Source organism: Mizuhopecten yessoensis, unplaced genomic scaffold (genome assembly GCF_002113885.1).
Source record: "Mizuhopecten yessoensis strain PY_sf001 unplaced genomic scaffold, ASM211388v2 scaffold11003, whole genome shotgun sequence".
In the NCBI taxonomy this organism is placed as follows: domain Eukaryota; kingdom Metazoa; phylum Mollusca; class Bivalvia; order Pectinida; family Pectinidae; genus Mizuhopecten; species Mizuhopecten yessoensis.
Genome location: NW_018408830.1, coordinates 24961 through 47270, shown reverse-complemented (window position 1 = coordinate 47270; position 22310 = coordinate 24961). Strand labels below are relative to the sequence as shown.

At 34.9% G+C, this 22310-nt stretch overlaps 1 protein-coding gene and 1 long non-coding RNA gene across 2 annotated transcripts in view; one reads left to right on the top strand and one right to left on the bottom strand.

The window, feature by feature from the left end:
* The window catches only part of LOC110464519 (sclerostin domain-containing protein 1-like), a 37033-nt gene extending 28528 nt beyond the window's left edge, over window positions 1–8505 (bottom strand). Inside the window, exon 1 of the mRNA XM_021519772.1 lies at window positions 8077–8505. Coding sequence (XP_021375447.1) covers window positions 8077–8251 — 175 coding nt within the window. The 5' untranslated portion in view covers window positions 8252–8505. The remainder of the gene's footprint in view (window positions 1–8076) is intronic.
* A 6-nt stretch (window positions 8506–8511) lies between these two features.
* LOC110464520 overlaps window positions 8512–22310 on the top strand; it is a 32233-nt gene continuing 18434 nt past the window's right edge. Inside the window, exon 1 of the long non-coding RNA XR_002464501.1 lies at window positions 8512–8587. This is a non-coding gene — a long non-coding RNA (uncharacterized LOC110464520). The remainder of the gene's footprint in view (window positions 8588–22310) is intronic.

Here is a 22310-nt window from a genome sequence, read left to right as displayed (position 1 = left end):
TCTTCGCAGGGCACGTCTTGCACAAAACCAACCTCTACTGGAAACACGACCTCACAACTAGCTTTAAACATAACCTTCGATCCATGTTGCCAAATCGTTTTTGTCGAATACACCATCAGAGATCAAGTAGGAGAAGATTTCTACATGGTTTCTGTCAGAATGTTATAAATTGCAGATGAACGAAGTTTTCTGATTGGTCAAGTGCATGATACTCTTCTTTGTATAGACAAGCAGTTTAATCGATTTTAGGGGTTACTAAGTCACATACTTATACATTTAACAACTCCTACGTGCATGGTAGTATTGTCATCAATCACGTTCCTTACCGATGTACCTTACGTTGTATTTAGTAAACATGATCATGTCAAATAGAAAAACCATGGATATACAATGCCATCAACCTCAAAAAGAACACATCAGATATCAAAAGTTGTATAAAAAGACAATGACAGCTAATAATCTAAAACCAAAGGAATAACACAACCTCCTTGAATTCGTAAATGAAACGAGACGCCATTTTGTTTGTTTGTTTGTTTGAACGGTTTTACGTCCACTTCACTACGGAGAAGTTCGGTTATCCAGCAGACGATAGAGAGGAAAGTATCTTTTCGTAGCTTAAAATGTCCCTATTCCAACTATAGTGCATGGGTTTCAATGAATTGTTTACTCTTGGATATGTTCGGGTTTCCTTTCATTTAATAAGACCTTATAAGTTCACTCCGTAGAACTTACTCACACAGAGGGCGTGTAAAACAGACAAAGTGACCACTAGTTATCTAGGGAAAACTGATCAATTCTTCAATAAGTTGCTAGAAAGTAATCACCAACCTGTTGAGAAAGAACTAAAAGAAAAAGACTGGACATGGGAACAAATACACCAGTGATCCCAAGACAGACATAAAACAGCAAGAGACGACTAACTAACTAATCACTGAAAATACTTTAAAAAGAGCACATTTCTGAATGCAGAAAGCCAATTAAAGGAAACATTGTACTGTACCACATAGCCAGTTCGTCCATATAAGACCCATCATTACTGTAGTACGGAATGTTAAAAAAATGAAAACTCTAAATCACAATTGTTCCGAAACATTGTAAAATATGACACAAAGGGGAAGTTGACTATGAAACTCATTATAACGTTACACATTTACTATTTTTTAATTAAACAGGTAATCTGTTGATAATTTAATAATCACAAGTTTAACAACGTGTTATGGTCTAACGTAGAATATACTACTGAATTGATCTCACTCAGAGATATCACATGCCGATTTGGTCTTTAAGTTTACCCTGTTCTCCTACCAGTCTATTTCTTTGTATTCAACTCTGATAACCAAACCAAGTATTCTGTTAACGACGAAATAGTGTCAAGAACACAAGACGTTTACGAAACAAGGTTTGACTGTATAAATGTATTCTTAGTCTGCCTTTACAGAACGAATTTACGTACGATATCTGGGAAAGAGTCCATAACACTAATTAAGGAAACAGACTCTTAGGGTTTAACTAACATTTAGTCTATAATGGCCTACCAGAGGCCCTTACTCCCATGCTAATCTGGCTGGATGCACAAACATTTAACTTTAACGTGCATCGAAGGTATGCTTAAACATTTATTAAAATATTAATATGATTTATTATCCGTTATCGAGACAGAAAAAGCCTACTGAAACAGTCTAATGATAACTATAACAACTGCATGACCTACACAGATATTATGCTTGTATCAGTCACATTGGGGTTATTTTGTCAGGATTTACTGACACTTTTAAGTCCTAACTCAGTGTCGACTAATCAAAAGCTATTTTTTTCTCGTTTTTAATAATCACATTTAAATTAAAAAAGGAAACATTTTCTCTGAAGGACATTGTTCATTCTATGGCGTAGTATCGCTGATGTAATGTAAATATTCATTATACTTGTGACGTGTTATTCCTGGAAATGAGAGATGTATTCTTCCTAAATAAGATGTACGTTTACTGAAACAATGGTGAATTATTAGGTTTAGAACTACATAAATGTCATGATCATTACTGTGCTGACAAGTACAAACAAATCTATATACCTTGAACATAACACACAGTTCTAAACTGGTAAATCTATCTTGCAACAGATTCTGTACATTTCTTCTACACGACGTTCATATATTTCGCATTAAGGTCATGTCCTTATACATATTATATATATACAGGTATATATATCGTTCAATTTATGTAGAGCTTTTAACCGAATGACAGGCAGCCTCTTGGCACATGCCACATTTAAAGTATCGAAGACGATCATAAGATCTGTCTAGTGGACATTCAATTGAAAATATAGAATCAATCAAAACAGTCAACCTTACTCAGATGTGAAATATAGTTATAAAGCATATCTATTCTTGCTTACCAGACAGTTCAATATACGTACATGTCTTTGGAGTTGTACAGGTGATGTATACAGATGTGTGAGGTGAATACACACTCACAGGTAAAGTAAGTATTGATACTAACTGTCCTATCTACTCACAGGTAAAGTAAGAATTGATACTAACTGTCATATCTACTCACATGCAAGGAAAGTATTAATACTGATTGTCCTACCTACTCACAGGCAAGGTAAGTATGGTACTTACTGTCTTACCTACTTACAGGTAAGGTAAGTAATAATACTGATTGTCCTACCTACTCTTAGGTAAGTATTCATACTAACTATCCTACCCACCTTACCTACCTATAGGTAAGGTAAGCATTAATACTAACACCCCTACCTACTCAGGGGTAAGGTAAGTGTTGATACTTACTGTCCTACCTACTCACAGGTAAGGTAAGTAATACTACTTACACTCCTACTTACTCCCAGGTAAGACAAGTATTAATACTTACTGTACTACTTACTCACAGGTAAGATAGGTATTAATACTTACTGTAGTACTTACTCACAGGTAACGTAATTTTAATACTTACTGTCCTACCTTCTCACAGGTAATGTAATTATTAATACTAATTGTTCACTTACTCACAGGTAAAGTAAGTATTGATATATACTGCCCTATATATCTACCTACAGATAAGGTAAGTATTTACACTTACTGTCCTACCTACCTACCTACGTACAGGTAAGTATTGATACTAACTGTCCTTCTTACTCCACGTCTGCCATAATAATAATGTAAAAAGTAAAAAAAAACACACCATAAAACCAGTTTCGCATTATAGATATGTTTATGCAGTTCCATATTTAGTATGAACTTTAATTAGACTTCAGTAGGTTGTTAGAACCACCAATCAATGATTTGGTGTCCGATTATACATATACATATGTAAGTAACTTATAAATAGAATAACGAGTGTGAGATATGATGAATGATATATAAATATTCGATTCAATGTTCTGTACACAGCAAATTGTAAATTTATACCAATAGACTTAATATTTAAGATACGAGTCTAGTTGTTGTTTTATTCTTGTTAACACAACATGAATGAATGAATGAATTAATGAATGATGAATGAATGAATGAATGAATGAATGAATGAATGAATGAGGGAATGAACATTGAATAAATAAAAAAAAAACTGTAAAATTTTGTCAGCTTGCAAGGGCAAAATCCGAACCCAACATCTCGATATAAACAAGCAATATGATGAACTGTGTTATACAACTACTAAACAAAGGCAGCATGGATTCCCACATTAAATCGGATAGGAAACTTGGTGTTAATATCAAGAGGAATGGAATAAGTTGTATTAATTTAATCTCGATGTTCCCATGTTTCGACCTATATACTGGACTACTGTTATGGTGAACCATTGTCATGCAACGTCCCTTTAACGTAATAAGAACAGAGTTGTGCTGCTCCCTTTACTACCCACAACTAAATGGTAATGTATATGTATAAGCTTACGCTGCATATGTGCAGTAGATCAATGACGTACTGATATAAATGTGCAGGTCGGTGGTCCCGTGTTGCACGTGAGGTTTCGAGACCCTTGCTCCCTCCCCCACGTCGAGAGGTCTGTCTGCCTGCTTGCCTGCCAGACTGCCATGTTAATCCCGTCACGGGACATGTAATTGACATGTAAGGGAATAATATCACCAATTTTTCTACGGAAGTTAAACATTACATGCCAGAGGTAGTTTCTCTTTGTATGTCCTTCTATCTTCAAACGGTTTCTATTTCAACAGAGCATCTGTTCAAATCTACCATTTAGGCGTGTTGACCTGTTACTTAGCTATGCTCCTTTTAGTGATTTGTTTCTCGTTTTGGCCTCTTAAAACTTAAAAAAAGGTTCAGTCTTCAGAACGATACTAATCAGAGATTACATTTATCTGGTAAATCGTTGATTGGAAGGTAGAACTCTTTGACCTATTTACAAGTAGCCTGTCTTTGTAAATGCGCTTTTGTAACCTTTCAAGTCCCCTCTTAAAGTATTCTATTTTAGTGACGGTCTCCACAGAGAGTTGGTTAACAACTCTAGTACAAATATCCTAATTAAATATCATCAGCCACGTCCCGTCTTTCTATAGATTTATTACAGTATATGATTGGTAACGTAAGAAAAAACCCAGATCAATATAACAATTATCAATAGCAATAATTCATTCGTTAATTCTGTGATGTGAATTTGAGAGAACAATTAGTTAATAACAGAATGTGAGGGTAGTGTGTATGGGTAGTTAGCATCGGAAGCATAATGGAAGCGTGTTAAATTTAGCACCAGGAGAGCTGGGAAATGTGTCTGTATCAGGAAGATGACATTTCGTTATGCCAGCATGGAATAGTTCATTAAAGAAATGTTCTTGTTCCGAGACAGCAAATAATCTGTGCAATAAAAGATGTTTTGTTTTGTTTATTTTGCACGGGTTACATGATAAATCGTATTTCCAGTAAACGTTATTTAGGATTCTTTATGTATCATGTTGTTTTCGAGACAGATATTTTAGATGAAAAGAAATTCACTACATATCATATTTCGATATCCATTTTCATATGTGTGTGATAAGATTATATCATTTATGAAGGAATTTGAATATATTTTAGAAGAAACAGAAATGTTACGGACAACATCATGTAATATACTGTGGCTATATATTAATATACCATAGCGTCATCCAACATTGCGAAAATCGAAATTTGAAAATCGATGTGAAAAGATAACAACGTAAATTAAACTGATATTTCATTTAACCACAATTATCTCAGAATAAAATATGCAGGTCGCCAAGATACCGAGTCGATAATCATGGAATATACCGATAGATCATGGCTGGTAATCGGATCATTATAACGACCTGAACAGTTCTCCAGCGTAGATAGATACTCCTCCGGTAGTAGACCCTAGCTACGGCATCAACATAACATATCTACGCAGCATGCCCTAATACGTAATCTGAATAAACTGTGGTAAAGGAAGGAATACTGTTTTTGCATTAACTAGATAAACAGTTGTTTGTTTTATATTAGTTTGTGGTTTATAAAACAAAAAATGAATTGACTTACCTTTTAGAGAGGTTTCTGTTATTTACAGGTTGATGGTCCGTGTAATAGATTTTAATTGTGTACTTAGTTGCCTTGTGTGGCAGAGTTGATTCATCGTTACAACTTAAGTAATATATATCTGTGTTTATTTTTGTAGGTAATTTATTCATACCTCTAGCCAAATTTAAAGGTTGCTAGTGTAGGTGTTTAACATTTTCTTTTTAGGTTAGTGTATCGGGTCTCAACATAATCGACAAGCAGGATTTAACTGATCGCCTAGTAAACATAATTGGTTTGAATTGGAATCTGAATAGAAGTAATAATGAGATTTTCAGAGGAACACAATTATCAGCCAAAATAAAAATGAAGTAATTTTTAACATTATTACTAATTGAAATTGAACAATAATGGTTATATTTTGATTTTTTAACCCTGATATTTGATACCAAATTACGTGTATATATTGATAAAATGATCGCTTTCACTATGACCTTACCTCACCAGTCAAAAGTGTTCCAGTTGCATTCAATTAAAGAAAGACTTAATTAACATATACTTAGATAAGAAGTCGCGTTTGTTTATTCTGTTTCCTGCAACACTTGTGTTAATTATCAGTTTATTCGAAATTATAAGAAGTCAGAGTGACGTATACCGGAAGTGTCAATTATACCCCCAGCTGAATTGTCGTAATTAAATTCATTCATTAAGGCACGTATGTTAACTATTGCTGATATACTACGCCATGAGTGTCGTTAACGCATGCATTAGTTCTGAAATAGCTACACATTCTGTCAATGCACTGGTAAGTGTATACATGCTAAAATGTAATAAGATTAATTTTAACTTCGTTCAATGATGATTAAGGAATATATGAGTGCATACACATTTCATGCAATGATAGAATCGATGAGTGAGCCGATAGCCTTATCCTTTCTTTGTGTGTATTCTACAAAGGAGAGTTGACATATATTCAAATGTGTAATATATGCTCAGAAACGGATGCTACTACACAACCTTATCATATTGAAATGGTCCACGAGTGTGGCAATACTTATGAATTACCTCTCGTAAAATACTGGGGATCGGCTGTGCACTCTAAGGGACAAAAGGAAAACTCTCTATCTCCAGTGGTGTGCACCAAAGTTTCCATTGATTGTTATATGAATGAGTAAACTGACTAGGTTTCTTTTTCTATTATTATTACCTATCTCTTATATTTACTACGTAATATACTATGCTTCTCGCCAAATATAAACATATTCACACCAATGTAATCTGAATTGATAATACCTTATTGTTTAAGTTTTGTCCATGTACGTATATCTTTGAGTTATACTTGTATCTCGAAAATTATTATTATTCAAGTTAAACTAAACTAAATGAAATTTCAACAAACTAATTTAAGGCTGTAACATTTCTGGACGTTTTTCTTTTCTGTATTTTTCAAAACGCAAACATAAGCAAAGTGCGTCTTAAGAATTGATCTCACCGAAGACTCACTGTTTTACATACACTATTTACAATACTGTAATTTACACAGGAGAAGGGTCTGATTTGCATACCACACCAATATAAGGGGTAAGACCCGGCCACCTGGCTCCTTCTTCATTCATCTGCGCAGTGACACAAAATGTGGGTCATTCAAGTTGAGTACGACTTTAAATCACGCTACTATTGCAGTTCCTCCTACTAGTCATGAGAAACATATATTCTTTCACGCTTCATTTTATCAATTCACCAAATATATAATGAACACAATAGTTTGACTAAAAAGCTCTCATAAATATCAAACTTCCAATAATTAGTCTGGGGCACACGACAACAACTTACACAACCATAGTCGCTATCAAACCGATATAACCAACTAACGTCAGATAACAAGGTAAAACGTTATCAAGGTAAGCTTTCAATCACTTGTATGCATCTTTCTATGTTTCAATGTTCGCCCTGTTTACACTCCTAGTAGTGATTATTGATTGTACCCCTAGTATTTTGAGTACAACGAACGCACATGTTTTGCGAATTAACTAAACACACGTGGCTGTGTGTTCATGTCCCAACGGTATATTATCCAAACACGAAAGAATAGCGTTCAAGCATCTGTTTCCACATCATCGTTTAAATCAAAAATTAAAACATTATAGCAATAATGAAATATTGTCCATGCAGTCTCTCTCTTAACCTTTTTTTGAACTTATGATTTAAACGAAACGGAGTATAAAAGTTCAACCGACATCAGAAATGCTTTACACTGCCGCCAATCGGATACACAAAGCACTAACTCTTATTTTACCCACACTTGGTATCACTTCATATTGCATGTGACAAACTAATATATAGAACATATGATACATTATGGCACATGATCAAGACGACGACAATGCTATCATTATAATAAATATGCAAATATTGTTTATAGATATACACCTGTAACAAATATCCGAATATCGCTTCATTTCTCCAACCATTAAGTGTTTTCATCAGACTGTTTAAATGTCGTGCAAAAGCAATGCCTTTAATTAGTTTATGTATCATATCGGATTTTTGCATAAAGATGTATCAATTGTGACATTTCGGTAAGCGTATATTACTACAATTGGATATTGACCTACCTGGTTTAGGATATAGATGTTTATTAATGAATCCGTGATTTAATAAGTCTGCTTCTACGGCCCCCTCCTTGGCACTATCCGTTAATGAAGGAGGGCTGAGCACATGTGCTGCTTCGTACGCACTGAAGAGAGCGAAAACAGTGCAAAGCAAGCTTCCGTCTTTAATCCGCCGCATGGTTTACCTCATTTGGCAAGTTGTATTATTCACTATCACTCCTCAGAATACATGTATAACAATTAATTTTGAAGATAACTTTCATCTGTTAGACATCACATGTCATTGATGTGGCGAATAATTTTCGTGCATTAGAAAAAGCAACATTATATGGCCGGAGAACTTAGCGTACACAGCAATACTCCCAAGTATGGACAACATGTTTCGTTAATCTGGCGCCGGGCCTCGCCGAGTCGACTGACTACTAGCTCCGTATCGTAGTACACAACACTGGGCAACAAAGAGGCGTGGCCTCTATCACCGGAGCAGAACGTACAAACGTCAATCACCAGCAAGGTAGGTTTGTCAATGAAACTTCCCTGCTGGGACTGTACGCATAGTAAAATATAATATACGACCGACAGGGTACAAATATATATACACATGCAAAATCGCATGAAACAAGGGAGTATATCTCACTACGCTATAGACAGACTGCACTGTATTCCGTGAATTTGATTTGTCAGCGATCGTGTTCCGCCCAGTAGATGTGGAAACTATATCAGGAAAATAACCATACCCATTTTTTCACAGCTCTTAAGATTTTATGAAGCGGATTGTAGAGGTAGCTGGCTCGCTTATTTGGCTGGATATGGGTATAACAATGCCAGGGACGGGCATCCGAATGGTATTGCGCTACTTGGGACATATATGAAAGCATGGTCCCTGTAATAAAGTTTTTCGGTCGGAGTGATAGCTGTGAAGAGTATCTGTACAATCTCACTAGCCCTATAGAGCGGGTAAAATTTACATAATTTTTCGTGTGAGCGCTGTATACATCAGTGGCCGGCCTAGCAAGCAAATGGAGCACCTGTTGGCTGTATTGTAGAGCCACCTGTGTAGGGAGCCTCTGTTTCCTTGTATATTGAAGATTAAATTTATAAAGGCGGTGAAGTTGTTTTGTCTCTGCTGCCTTTAATCAGCCCACCTGCATTACCTGGCCGGGTGGTTCATGAATAGTTAGCTTACAGCCGTTCTAAGCACACCTACCCTAAAGTTTACCGCATTTCTTTTACATTGTATCAAATAAAGTTGTAAATTTATCAGTCGATCGTCTGCTGTGTCCTGTGTGATAACATGATACTACGTCGCAAAGTTGGTCGTGTTTGATTTGAAAATCAGTCCGCACTAAAAGTTCGCTTGAATAGATGTTTTGGAAGATAAGACCTGATTCTGTGCTGAACATTATGATTCCTTACCTGCTTTTATATTGCTGATTTCGGCTCATGCTCGACTTATCTACTCTGTCATCAGGTAACATAGTTTGGCACACAAATTCATGTCGTCGCGGTAAAGAATGGTTTTACTGCTGCTACTAGAGATCAGAAAACGTCACCTACAATAATTATCATCCCCATAGTGAAGCATGGCTTTAACATAGTCACACCTGCTACTTCATCGACAATAAGTCAGGGTTTTCTGCAGCGGAAATACTGGTAAGCAATATTTCAGCTTCATTGAAAGTCATAATACCTAATGATAAAACACCATTCGTAATGTTCCTGTTGTAGTTTATCAATCCTTTATATTAAATGTGTAATTATGTCGTTACCATAGCATATTGGTATTTAGTTCTGATTTTGTATATGAAAATATCATCAACAAATTTGAAAATGATAATTTGAAATCATAAACTATGTCGCAAGGGGCGCAGATGGATGCTAAAGAGCGTTTATCGTTTTTCGTCATCCTTCAGTTTTCGTTCTGTTGCGATACCGTAAAAAAATTACAATGAACGTGAGAGAATGGATATTTCCCACATTGAAATAAGTTATAAGGAAGAACAAACTGATTTGCGGCATTACCAAAGCAATCAGAGGTGTAAATGTCACATTTGAATCGCTATTCCAAGCATTCTAAGTATCGAACAGTTCACCTATCACAAATAATTCGCTATTCCAAAGCCTGTATTAATTATTAGGAGTTAAATCAGAAAGTTGATTCGTAACTCACGAGCCTGATAACCAATAAACCACATAAGCATGGATTTCTACCTGGAGTGCTTTGTTCTACATTTTTGGAAATGTTACGTTTCAGCCATGACCTGATTTCTACCTATAGTGGTATGGCTGTATCTACATTGATTAAAGCCTTGTTAGTTATGTCTCATACAATGTTTGACTTTCAAACCGGGTTTTGGATCAACATCAGTACCACGTGTGGAGTAAGAAACATTCATCTCGCTAGACAGCCTAGCCGTGTCTCTAGCATTTCGATGGGTTCGCGAGGTGCAAACGTTTGCTTTTGTTTTTCCTCAATTCGTATCGATTTGTCCCTACGCTTTGGCGCTATTTAAAATATGTCTTATGATATCTCCTCAATACTTTTTTTGTCGGTTTGTTTCGATTTTTAATGTTCTATGGAGTAATTTTGTTTGACTAATACGTAGTGTATTTATTGGTTCATTTTAAAACAAACATGCCTTATGGCAATTTTACTGTTTTTAATTTTAAAATTTCATTATTTGTATCGTTCTGTTATTATATTCTCTCACACATGAGTCACATTATTTTGTTATGTATATCATATAACAAAACTGCAATAACATATATGTACTAATACTTTAATTCTATGACTAATCCCCAATTTACAGAATGAAAAAGTCCTAGTCCTGCAGGAACCCTATATAAGCTCCCTCGTACGGCCTTGTAGTGGACTACATCACGTTTATAGCTTCTGTCAATGGACTGTTAAAATATATTTCTATATAATTGTGTTTACTGGGTACAGTACATGACCCTTTTTACTCATTCGTATAATATTCTCATCAATACTTCACCTGTATGACACACACCTGACACTGTTCATTAACGTAAACAGGTGAATCACCTATATGGTACCTATGCTGACTGTTTTCCAATAATCTATAGCTGGTCACTACATTACATACCTTAGTCATAATCAGAAAACTTCTCTGCTATCACGTTGACTGTGCACATGAAAACGATAAGGTAGAATACTAATATATGTGTTGTTGATGATGTATCTCATTTAACAGCTGTGTGATGACGCAGAGTAATTCCTTTTTTGCTTACTGTGTCTATTACCAACTTCTTTTAATCGTGCAATCAAACGTGTGTTTGTTACGTTCCGTTAGATTCAAAACTAGCCATGCCCATTCCAACGTAGACATTTTAACAATAGCTTCGTACCGCACATTCTTAAATCATGTTAACCAAAACTTTATTCTGTAGCATAGTAGTTTCCTTTATTGTGATTGGACAAAACAGGTCAGGTCATTTTAAGTCCATTTATATCGATATGACCATGATAACAGGGAACACATCAAAATAACATACAACTACAACGTTAAACATCTCAACAATGCAAGTTTGTTGAAAGGGTAAGCAATTCTTGTATCTCATGTGGCTGCCATCAGTATATTTCTTATAGAATCGTGGCAATATGTCGATCACAAACGTTTTTAAGATTCTATATGCTAGATCCAGTTCAGGGAAGGTTTGATTGACTCGTAATGTAAGTTTACGTACGTATTTAAACGTTTTAATTGTTTGTAATTTTAATTGGATGCATACTAGATCAATGATACAAAGGGAAAAAGGATTGTCAAAGTGATTGTTCCAATCAATTATTTTTCAATAATTAAGCATTGCAACAGGGGTTGTATGTATAGACCGCGTGATTCGAATGTATGAGTCATTTGGCTCATCAAGCCTATCCTATTGTTTTTATATAAACAACACGGGTATATCAATATGTTTTTTTCTTGTGGATATTTACTTTTGTACGGACGCTTCCAGCATGTGAAAGGTGACGGAATATTTGTATAGTTATGAAATAATTATATTTACTCTCCTTTAAATAAAACAGGATATTTACCTAAATGTTTCTACCTGACAGATGGGCACATCGAGGATCAGGACATAGCTACCACGATTTGCAAGAAATACTAAAACTAAATGCTCTATTGTAGCCGAAAGCTGTAAATACAGCTTTAACAATATTTTCAGGAATAATTTTTACTTCCTTGATCGTAAGAACCAATGCTTTGTCCTGAGTGGACAAAACAGCCATATAGCCATATGGTGCATGATTAGTGAGGCTTTATGCTTAAAGGATGATCGTAACAACTCACACACAAAGGTAAGTGCACCTTTAGAAATTAAGTAATATATACAGTAAGCCAACAGTGAATTACACTGCATCATACCGCTGTTTCGTCCTTCTAGTAATCATCGATGATGCTGGGCGCTAAAAAGCTGGAAATCCAAATTTATCTTAACTTATATTGAAACATAAGGGGAGTGCTTAAAATCATTAATTATATTAATTAAAAGACACAGAGAAATTCTGGTTACATAAAATCTATAAAGGAGTAAAGTGTGAATATCAATGTTATCAATAGGTGTTTCACTGCTTCGTATTTTGTAGAGATTATTCCTCCATTCAACCCGTTTCCGTTGAAGTCGAACTTTTTCACCATTAGGCCGCTGGGGTCTCAGATAGTGTTTAAGTGCGACAAATCTATGACACGTGTATGCAAATAATTCCATATACCGTTACAAAAAAGTACCTCTTTATCAATTTCATTATAAAAACATGTCGGAAGCATATATTTTACAAAATCTGATTTACATAAAATACAACTTAATGCAAAACTGCTATCTAAATGATTTTTAAACAAACGCCTGCATCAGCTATTGAGGGTTATCAAGTCACGAACTTTACTTAATCAAATGTTAAATAGAGGAAGAATCAAGCACCGCATAAGCAAAAAACACAGGGACAGAATCCGAACACTTAGTCGATGAGAAAAAGATATTGAGGTAAAAGACGTGGTCAACCATGTACCTCGTGAACGAATCTCAAATATAGCAGATTACTTCATGTAACTACTTGTCAAATACACGTGATGACATTCAATAGTGTTTGATTTCTTATAAGTATGACACTGTCGATTCTTTTTACTTTCCATGTGTTGTTGTAGAATTGTTCGAACGTTCTCCTTGTTCGCATTTGTATTATTTATATATACATATCAATAGCAGATTCAGATATTCCCGAGATAAATAAATTATCAGTGTCAGCAAATATGATACGTGACAAACAACTCGAGACAAGTTTGGTGGAGCGCTGTTAGCTTAACAGGGGAACACTTTTTTTGCAAAATAGGATATTAAAAAAATGTGAATAATTTTGTTCTTATATGCTTAGCACTCGAATAGTAATTTGGATTAAAATGTCTATATTTACAAATATGTTACTCATATATCTTTAATGCATTTAAGTTAGAATCACTAGTATATTGTGTTACAGTCGATCCCAGTGAATAATGTTATTTATTATGTTAAACCATAAACAAATTATGCAAACAATTGTTGAGCGTTTTACGACAGTGAATTATATTCTTTTAATATCAAAACATTTCGTTATGCACAATTACTTACACAAACTGGTCAATATATCATGTACTTCGAACGCTATTAATGATGACGATCAAGGCATATTTCCACTAGTCATGCAAAACAGAATATATATTCAAATGAAATATCTGTTTGTTTTGACGTCTCGGCATATGTAATAAAGTAAAGTAATAACAGTAATTATCAGTCGAAGTTTTCATTCATAATCTTAAACTTCAGAAACTAAATTAGGAGGTGAAGAGTTTACTATTTACATAGGATATCCCAGATACTTATCGTAAGACCACCTGTTGTCTACGACATTAAATTACAAGTAGATAGTGATACTAGTATAATCATATTTATTACAGATAGTAACACATGTTATCATTTAAATATGAGATATACAACTCCTCTCTTTTACCCCAACAGGGTTTGCGCACCATCACTAGGTGTACCCCTCTATCCATGAAATAAACTTCCATAGGATATTTGCATCACCCCATTGTTTATTTAAAACTGTGCTTATAACTTATTTATTATCTGACATACTTAACAGATCGTGTTGTCGCATGCTGTGTACAACCAGTTTTTCTATCCTCTCTACGCCATGTATAACGGTGTGAATACATATTTCAGCAATATATATATATGCCTTTAGATACAATCTTAAATTATGTTTTTTGTACATACCCCACTTAGTAAGGTAACCACCGATATGTATACTGTCAATGATATCATTTCACATTAATATCATTCAAGTAGCTGTCCCTCTAGATAACTGGAATTGAACCTTACCACACTCTGACTCCTTTAGGCTTTGGACTGTTGACTTTATATACAATGATTGTTTAAGTTATACCTATGTGTATATATGATAAACTGGAGATATAAGTACTGTTTGCTTAATATTATATGAGTAAAGAATTGAACGTTTTTTGATGAAGCCATTTCAATGTTTTTCTTAAAATATTTTTTGGTGCTCTAGAAATACTTGTGTTGTTTAGGAGAAAACTGTTATTTTCATTGATTGGAGATATGAACATATTTCTTTCACTAAAATCACAATATGGATCATATACAAGTAGTATCCGTGTATTGTACTGCAATACAAGGACATTTTAAGTTGTCTAGTTTCATTTTTGTTGAAAAGGATGATACATACAGATATCTCAAATTGTTCCTCTCCAAATGGCATCCATATGGAGTTATAAATTTAATTTGCAACAGAAATATGATCATAAAAGGAATCGAAGGTGAGAAAACTGCTCAAATGTCTGGACCCTAGGCCGACTGACCGGAAACTCTGTGCTGTAAGTTTGCCGTCAGCAGTCATTATGAACTCCACAGAAAGCTGTTGATTATATAGTAAACTGCAACATATAAACACCTTTAACTGCAGGCATTCCTTAAGTAAAGCATAACTCATGGTAGTGTAAAAAGTTCAAAATTATCTGAAGGAAGAATCGATTTTGAGGAGAGGATGCTGAAGATTTGTAATGGTTAAAACGCTCTTTCTTCCGATGCACCTGATGCCTTGTGGTCGGGTCAAGGATAATGATAGTGTATGTGTTGTTGATCAGAGAATGTTTTGAGTACATCGTGTCCAAAAACTGGTTCAATGGATGTTGGAAAATGCAAAGTGGTCATGTCAAAGGAAACTGAATACATTTCATGCCATGGTCGGATCAAGCCGATTTAAGAACTGGCATTGTCATTGTCTAGTCTGGTTGTTGGACAGTGTAACTTATGGTTAACATTTATAATCAAACAAACTTAGCACATCTAAACAATGCTTTTTTTAATAGTAAAAACAAGCATAACAGATAGCAAACAATCAAAACAGGGATGGTAGGACGACTAGATAGGCCTTCACAACAGTGTAAGGCAAAGCATTATCTACATCGCAAGGTAAAAATTAACAACTGACCTCTTCCACTGGTCCAGGTGTTATGTTAACCTCGGTCTGATAGGAAGGACTTATGATATGCTGAGAAATTATCCACGGCCTTTTCGTACGACAAATGAATATGCTTTAGACAACTGTTCTGATACTAGTAGCACAGAACACTTCAGTTTTCTCTTGCATATGAGGGTGCTATAAGGAATAGCTACTATTAGGCGTGCTCTTGTCTGATGATAATACGGGATTACGCACGGGTATTCTAGTGTTGTGTTACGGTTGAACAACGTTCAAAACATCGTGAAAAATATGTTCTATTTCATGTTGAAAATATTGCAGTCGAAGGTATATTCGGTATTGAATAGAGTTAAGCTGTCCATGTTACCAAAATACAAAACAAAACGTGTTAACCATATCACTATAAATGTGGACTGTAGAAGTCATTCATCGATTTCATTTAATGGTATCCATACATCACGTATTGAATCATTTACATCAAATATTACGATTTAAATACAAAACTTGACCTTGGCTTACTTTGAAAGTCATCGTTATCTATCTTTTATTTAAATTTAATCACGCCAAATGGCGGCCGCTGACAAGTGACGACGCTGGCATGAGGGGGTCTTACTTGAGGATAAGCGTGCGACAAGTGGTCACGTGACTACACTTCAGACAAGGTCATCTAACGGGGTGGTAGTTCATCGGAGCCGAACAATAAACATTACGTCTGTGACTGTCTAACGTAGACCTAACGGCCTGACCTTTTTGTTGATCTGACTATATCCCCGGCCGTTCAGGCTTCTTTTTATGGTACCTAAACCCACTTGTGAATGATTGGGTATCCTGTAGGATGCCCCGGTGGGATTTGTCATTGTTGACGAGTGGTGGAGGTATACTTAGCCGTGGGGGTAGAATGGTTAGCTTGCTGACACGATGTTACAACGTTCACGTGGGGGACTCCATTGCCTCCTGAAAGTGCTTGTTGGATCCCTGTCTTCAAAAGACAATGAATGCAACAACGATAAACTGTGAATAAAGAGATATTTAATAAATAAATACACTTTAATATAAAACCTGGAGTCAGGTTATTATTTATTTAATAAAATGATCGAGGCTCGTAAATGAAGATGTGACAAAATATTATTGTAAATATAAACATTGATTTAACATATTTCATAATTTCTTCTAAACCAAATACATTACAAAATGTATAACATTTATCATTGAATCATAATCATATGTAAAACATTTCCAAATGATGCTCGTAAAATAAAACTAACCAGTATTAGGCAAATAAATAGAACTGTCTGTGCTGGCCCGGGTAGCTGCTTGATATAGATCATTTATCCCCCCATTCATGAACCGGATGACAGCCCTATCTACGACTAGCATTACCTGTTCAGTCAGATTCGAGTCACAAGCACACACCTTATGAATGGGCGATTGAAACATATAGCTCTAATATAGGTGACGGTAAACCAAAACAGTTACCCACCAACTCCTATTACACATAGGTGTCGCCCGGCTAACACTGTGATAGCTAGTACGTATACACTATATGCAGCAGATACGCTAGCTTAATGTAGACAATGCTGATTACTTGGTTTGTATAAGGTGACAGATAGTCTATACATAATATACCTATAACCAGTCATATACAGTGGCCCCTCTGATCACATTTGAAACAACAATTATATTTTGAACGTATTTTGTGAGAGACAACAAGGCGAATATAGGTTTGTAATATTTAGCGGTATGTTTTCAATATGTTCTTGAATCGTAATAATATTTTTAATGCCAATCAATTTGGCTCAGTTTCTGACTCATTTAACTTTAACAGTTAAAACACGTGTATTAAACATACATACTCAAACACACACCCTCACCCAGGCACTACCAACCGCACACACACCCACACTTTAATATTATATATATATGTGTGTGTTTATCCCTTGATTGTCAGGTAGTCTAGCTGAACGGGGTTAGATCACCTCAACAATATTATATTCATATGCCACGCTCAGAGTGTATTATATAATAACGTAACACCCCAAACCACACACTCTGTTATATTTTATACTGTGTAGTTGTATTGCCCATCAATTTAGGCTAATATACGGTTTAAATGGTAAAAGGTCAAGGGACTAAAGATAGCTTTTCATATGACAACTTCCGGCATGCGTGTATACTGACAGTGTTTACATGGTCGTATTTTGATAGCTATGACCGATAGAAATTCGTCAAGTTAGGCCGACAAGTGGGGAAAACAGTTTACACCCGTAGTCTAAAGTATTATGCTGACTTACACAGTTAGTCTGTATACAGCTCTTAAACTTAATGTCCAGCACGCTCAATTTATTCATATTAATTCGGCAGGGTTAAATGCATTTCAATTTTGCATAGGAAAGCATAATGTCAAGGACCGAAACTTTGTGCAAGTTAAAATGTATTGTTATAACATCAATATACTTGTATCTTGTAATACTCAACTTTATGTAGCGAGGTCTTATGACGTCACCATTGATGACGTTCGTCGCACTTTTGGCAACATCAGGGAGCATGGCATTGCGCTTTAAAACGATTTCAAACTTGTAAACGTATCCTGCCAAAAATAGGTTATCTACATAGTACTATACACATGTAATATCAATCATCAGCACATTGACTACTGAGCTTGTAATGGGTCTTAATAATGAATGACTTCACATAACAATAACATTTTCCTTCTTTTAAATATGTTTACAATATCATCGATGATTATTAAAAGTATGCTAAATTTAAAATATGTAACCGAAGTAACAGTAAAAAATAACATAATGCAGAAAATGACTCTTTTTACTTCTGCAACGTAAAACTATAAAAAAAAAAAAAAAAACTATAATTATCTCTTTAACTACAATTTTATTTTGTATGACCTAGTTGTTAGTTTGCATCAATTACTATACATAGTCATTAGACAAAACGTTTATTCTGCATTATGTTTAATAATACAATTATGCCACTGTACCGACTGTTGACTATTCCGTTGTTTAAGCTGAGACGAAACCTTTCCGATACGAGCAGTCCGTGTCAGGTTCTATTACAGCACACGACATCCAAGGCCAGGTCTCCGCCAACCGCTCATAAATACCCTTATTAGCACCGCTCATAAAACCCCATATTGTTGTTTGTTAAAATGACATTTTGATATGAACCATGCCACTAGGCTTAGATCCTTAACAGTAAGATTGGCGACTCCATGTCAAAAATAAATAAGGGCAATTGCTCGGTCAGCTTCGAGATATAATCGAATATTGAACTCCAAAATGCATGGTAAGAATGCTCCTACTACGCCAGAAATCAGGTAGCGATAGTGAGGGGACCTTTTTTTACTCGTATACCTTCGATGAAGGTATCAGCAGCATACAAGATGTTGGCTCAACATACATAATGTTACCCTCAATACGGGTTACGGGTTGAATACGTTTGCGTGACTAAATTTACAGGACATGACGTTTTAATCAACTTTGATATCGTATCAAATGTTATGTCAAATTATTTGTGACATCATATAGATGCAGTTGTTTTTTGACGTCATCGTTAATATTCTTTATGCAAGGCAGGAAACTAGAGGGTTATTGAAAAATGATTTCTAGATATAACATGCATTCTATAGGAGAGAAAATTGGCTTTGGATTTGGGATGATATTTTTAACCAGAATATCAGTAAAAATTATATATATGATATCGATAGCGATGTATTCATTATTATTATTATTTTTTTTAGTAAAAACACATAAATTCCATGTCTGGAAATTCCAATTATGTTCTTAATTTACCTATTGTTATGAAACTATTATTGCTAACTCCACTAACATACTGATAGAGGACTGAAACTAATGAAATAGGTACCGTGCTAGGAGGGCGTTGATTTTAGATGTGCATTTTTCTAATGAATAAAAAAATAGAAAGTGTAATGGTTTTTTTTTTTAATATTGACTATCTTTAATTAGCGACATAATGATTCAGAAGTTGAACTTGTAATTGAGATCGTTTTAGTGCTTGTTAATTATCCTGCATTCGTTTTATTATCATCCAACATTAGCGGCTATGACAGCAATGATGGAACTGTACAAATTTTTAATGAATGGATACATAAAAACGAATAAAGAAAACAAGTTAAATCCGAGTTTGTTTTATACTCAATTACTTCCGGCAAAATATCCACCTAAGTATCAGGGACAGAGGTTCTGTGCTATATATTTGTTTGAGGCTTGGCACTTCTCATATGCTGACAGAGTTTTGACCCGATAATTAAAAAGTGCATGTGTGACTATAGACAGTTTAAAATCATGTCAGATCCGGATGTCACAGCGTTGTATGTACACCCATTGACACTGCCATGACACATCCATGTGACTAATCCATGGCCGTTTAATAAACATTTTTTATGGTCTCATTTCATGAAATATTATGATCTGCTGACTCGACACATACCGATACCTGTGAGGTTTCTTTGGGCTTTGAAAATGAAGTGACCTCGTTATCGAATAAATACACCTTCATTCTTGGCAAAAAGTTAATATTTACAATACAGAAACATTTTATTGAGATATGATCTTCATCACGTACACTCATTTATTTCCCAAAAAATTATAAAATAAAAAAGAACTCATAAAACGTCCAATTATATTATTTTGAATTCAGTAAACAACGAACTCGCATACTGCATATCGCTTACATTTCGTGGATGTTTTATTTTACCACACTGTGAAATATATTTAATGAACCTCAGGCGACCAATGGAATTAGTTCTCAATAGGCGTATTGCGTTATTGTATATGATGGTAGCCGTTAAAACCTTGCCTGGAACATGTATATATATAACCTAATGAGCAACCACTCGTTACAGGTATGATTGTAGTGAACATAGTAATCTGTGTTTGCCGCCTGAATAATACGTGAATCATTAACTCTGCAGGTGTGATGTCTTTCTGGTAGGGCAATTGCTATAACTGTAAAGGGACTAACACATATTACGTTTTCTTGTTTTCTTATATACTATGAAAACGTATACACGTTTTATCATAATCCTTCAAAACACATGGAACACCGATGTTTTTACGTAAAGATATGATGAGAAAGAAATGATTTACCTTTTTATAGTCGACCTGTATAACTTTATAATCTTACATGTGTTTCCATGCGAAGAAAGCGAAAAATGGATTTCTTCGAACTTCATTTATTTTAACTAATATAAATATTGATATGTCGGGGTTAAAATTTCCATTGACTTTAAAACTCATTTCGATTTCAATTTATTTGTATATAATCAAAGGCCGCTAACTGATGTGTTGTGCAATGTTAGAACGATAAGCCATGCCACTGTCTACTGCTGATATTTTGACACTATTTTAAGTATCTTCAGATCCATGTTATAGGTATTTTAATTCAGTGGGTTGCACAAAAAGCCTGTACAGAGTGTCAAAGTGTCAACAGAACAATAATTCGAACTCAAATGGATAAAATTAGTGTAAAAATTAACAGTTGAAATGTTTACATTGACAATTTAAAAGGTACAAAGACAATAAGACCAGGAGTTCGGAAAGGGTAAGCGTCTTCTGCTTTATCGACGAAACCCTCTATGCATACTCAAAATCATAGACTTTCGCATCTCACAAAGAACTAAAATATTCCCCAATCAAATCATGATTCCAACCGACCATAAAACTAAAACATCATAAACTTATATTTATTTAAACATATATACTATAAGGTCAACATACAAGACAAAAAAAGGAACTTCAAGTCGAGAAGAACAGACAACGGAAACCGAAAATCTTTCAAACGACAACATTAGCCTTCGCTAAAAAGGAGAAGAACCAATGATATTCCAAGAGAGTAACAGCTGACAGGTTCAAATATCACCGCGATGTTGTTTATTTTTTTTAACACAGAAAAGTACATCAGAAAACACAGCTCCATAACACAGTCAACAAAGCTATTGTTGGAAAGTAGAAGATGTATATACAATTACATGAAGCAAAGTAAAAACATACCTGATGGTCGCAAAAATGTGTTTAGGGTTATACAAACATTCAATTTGATTTATTTTTTCATCCAAAGAAGCTCTGATTTACTTTGAAGGTATTTCAAAGTCGTTATCATCCCATGATTTCAGCCTGACTTTTACTTAAAAGCCTTAGCCGCTGGCTCCCGGATTTGATCAGAATGCGGATTATCCTCCCAAAATCACTCTTACACATCTGGATTCGTTTAATGTATCGCCTGTATTATCGGCTTTGCATTTGGATTCAGTTCTTGTATGCTGGCGAGGTGATAATTGTTTTTGTTTCACAGAACAATAATAAATGTAGAAAATACAGGAAACAATCCCATTAATGAATACAGCTGCAGCGATTCTCGTGAATGAAAAGTCTAAAAAGATTAAGTATGAATTCAAAATATTCAAAAACAGGAGAGCGACATTTTGTTCAGAACATGTTGATTAAAATTATTCTATGTCAAGCTAATAACACTTTCAAAATCCTGGCTCAGCCCTGGCATATATAAAACCTTTATTGAGCAGTTATCAGACAATTACCTTCGGTGTTTGAACGACAACCAATAGCCAGTTGTCCAAATAATGTCACCAAGTTATCGCCCCTTGAACACGTGTTCAGTCCCGCTGGTTCCTTCCTGTGTACGATATCAGCCACAATACCTGTCTGTATCTGTAACACAAGATAGGTCAGCTTAATGTACTCTTGAT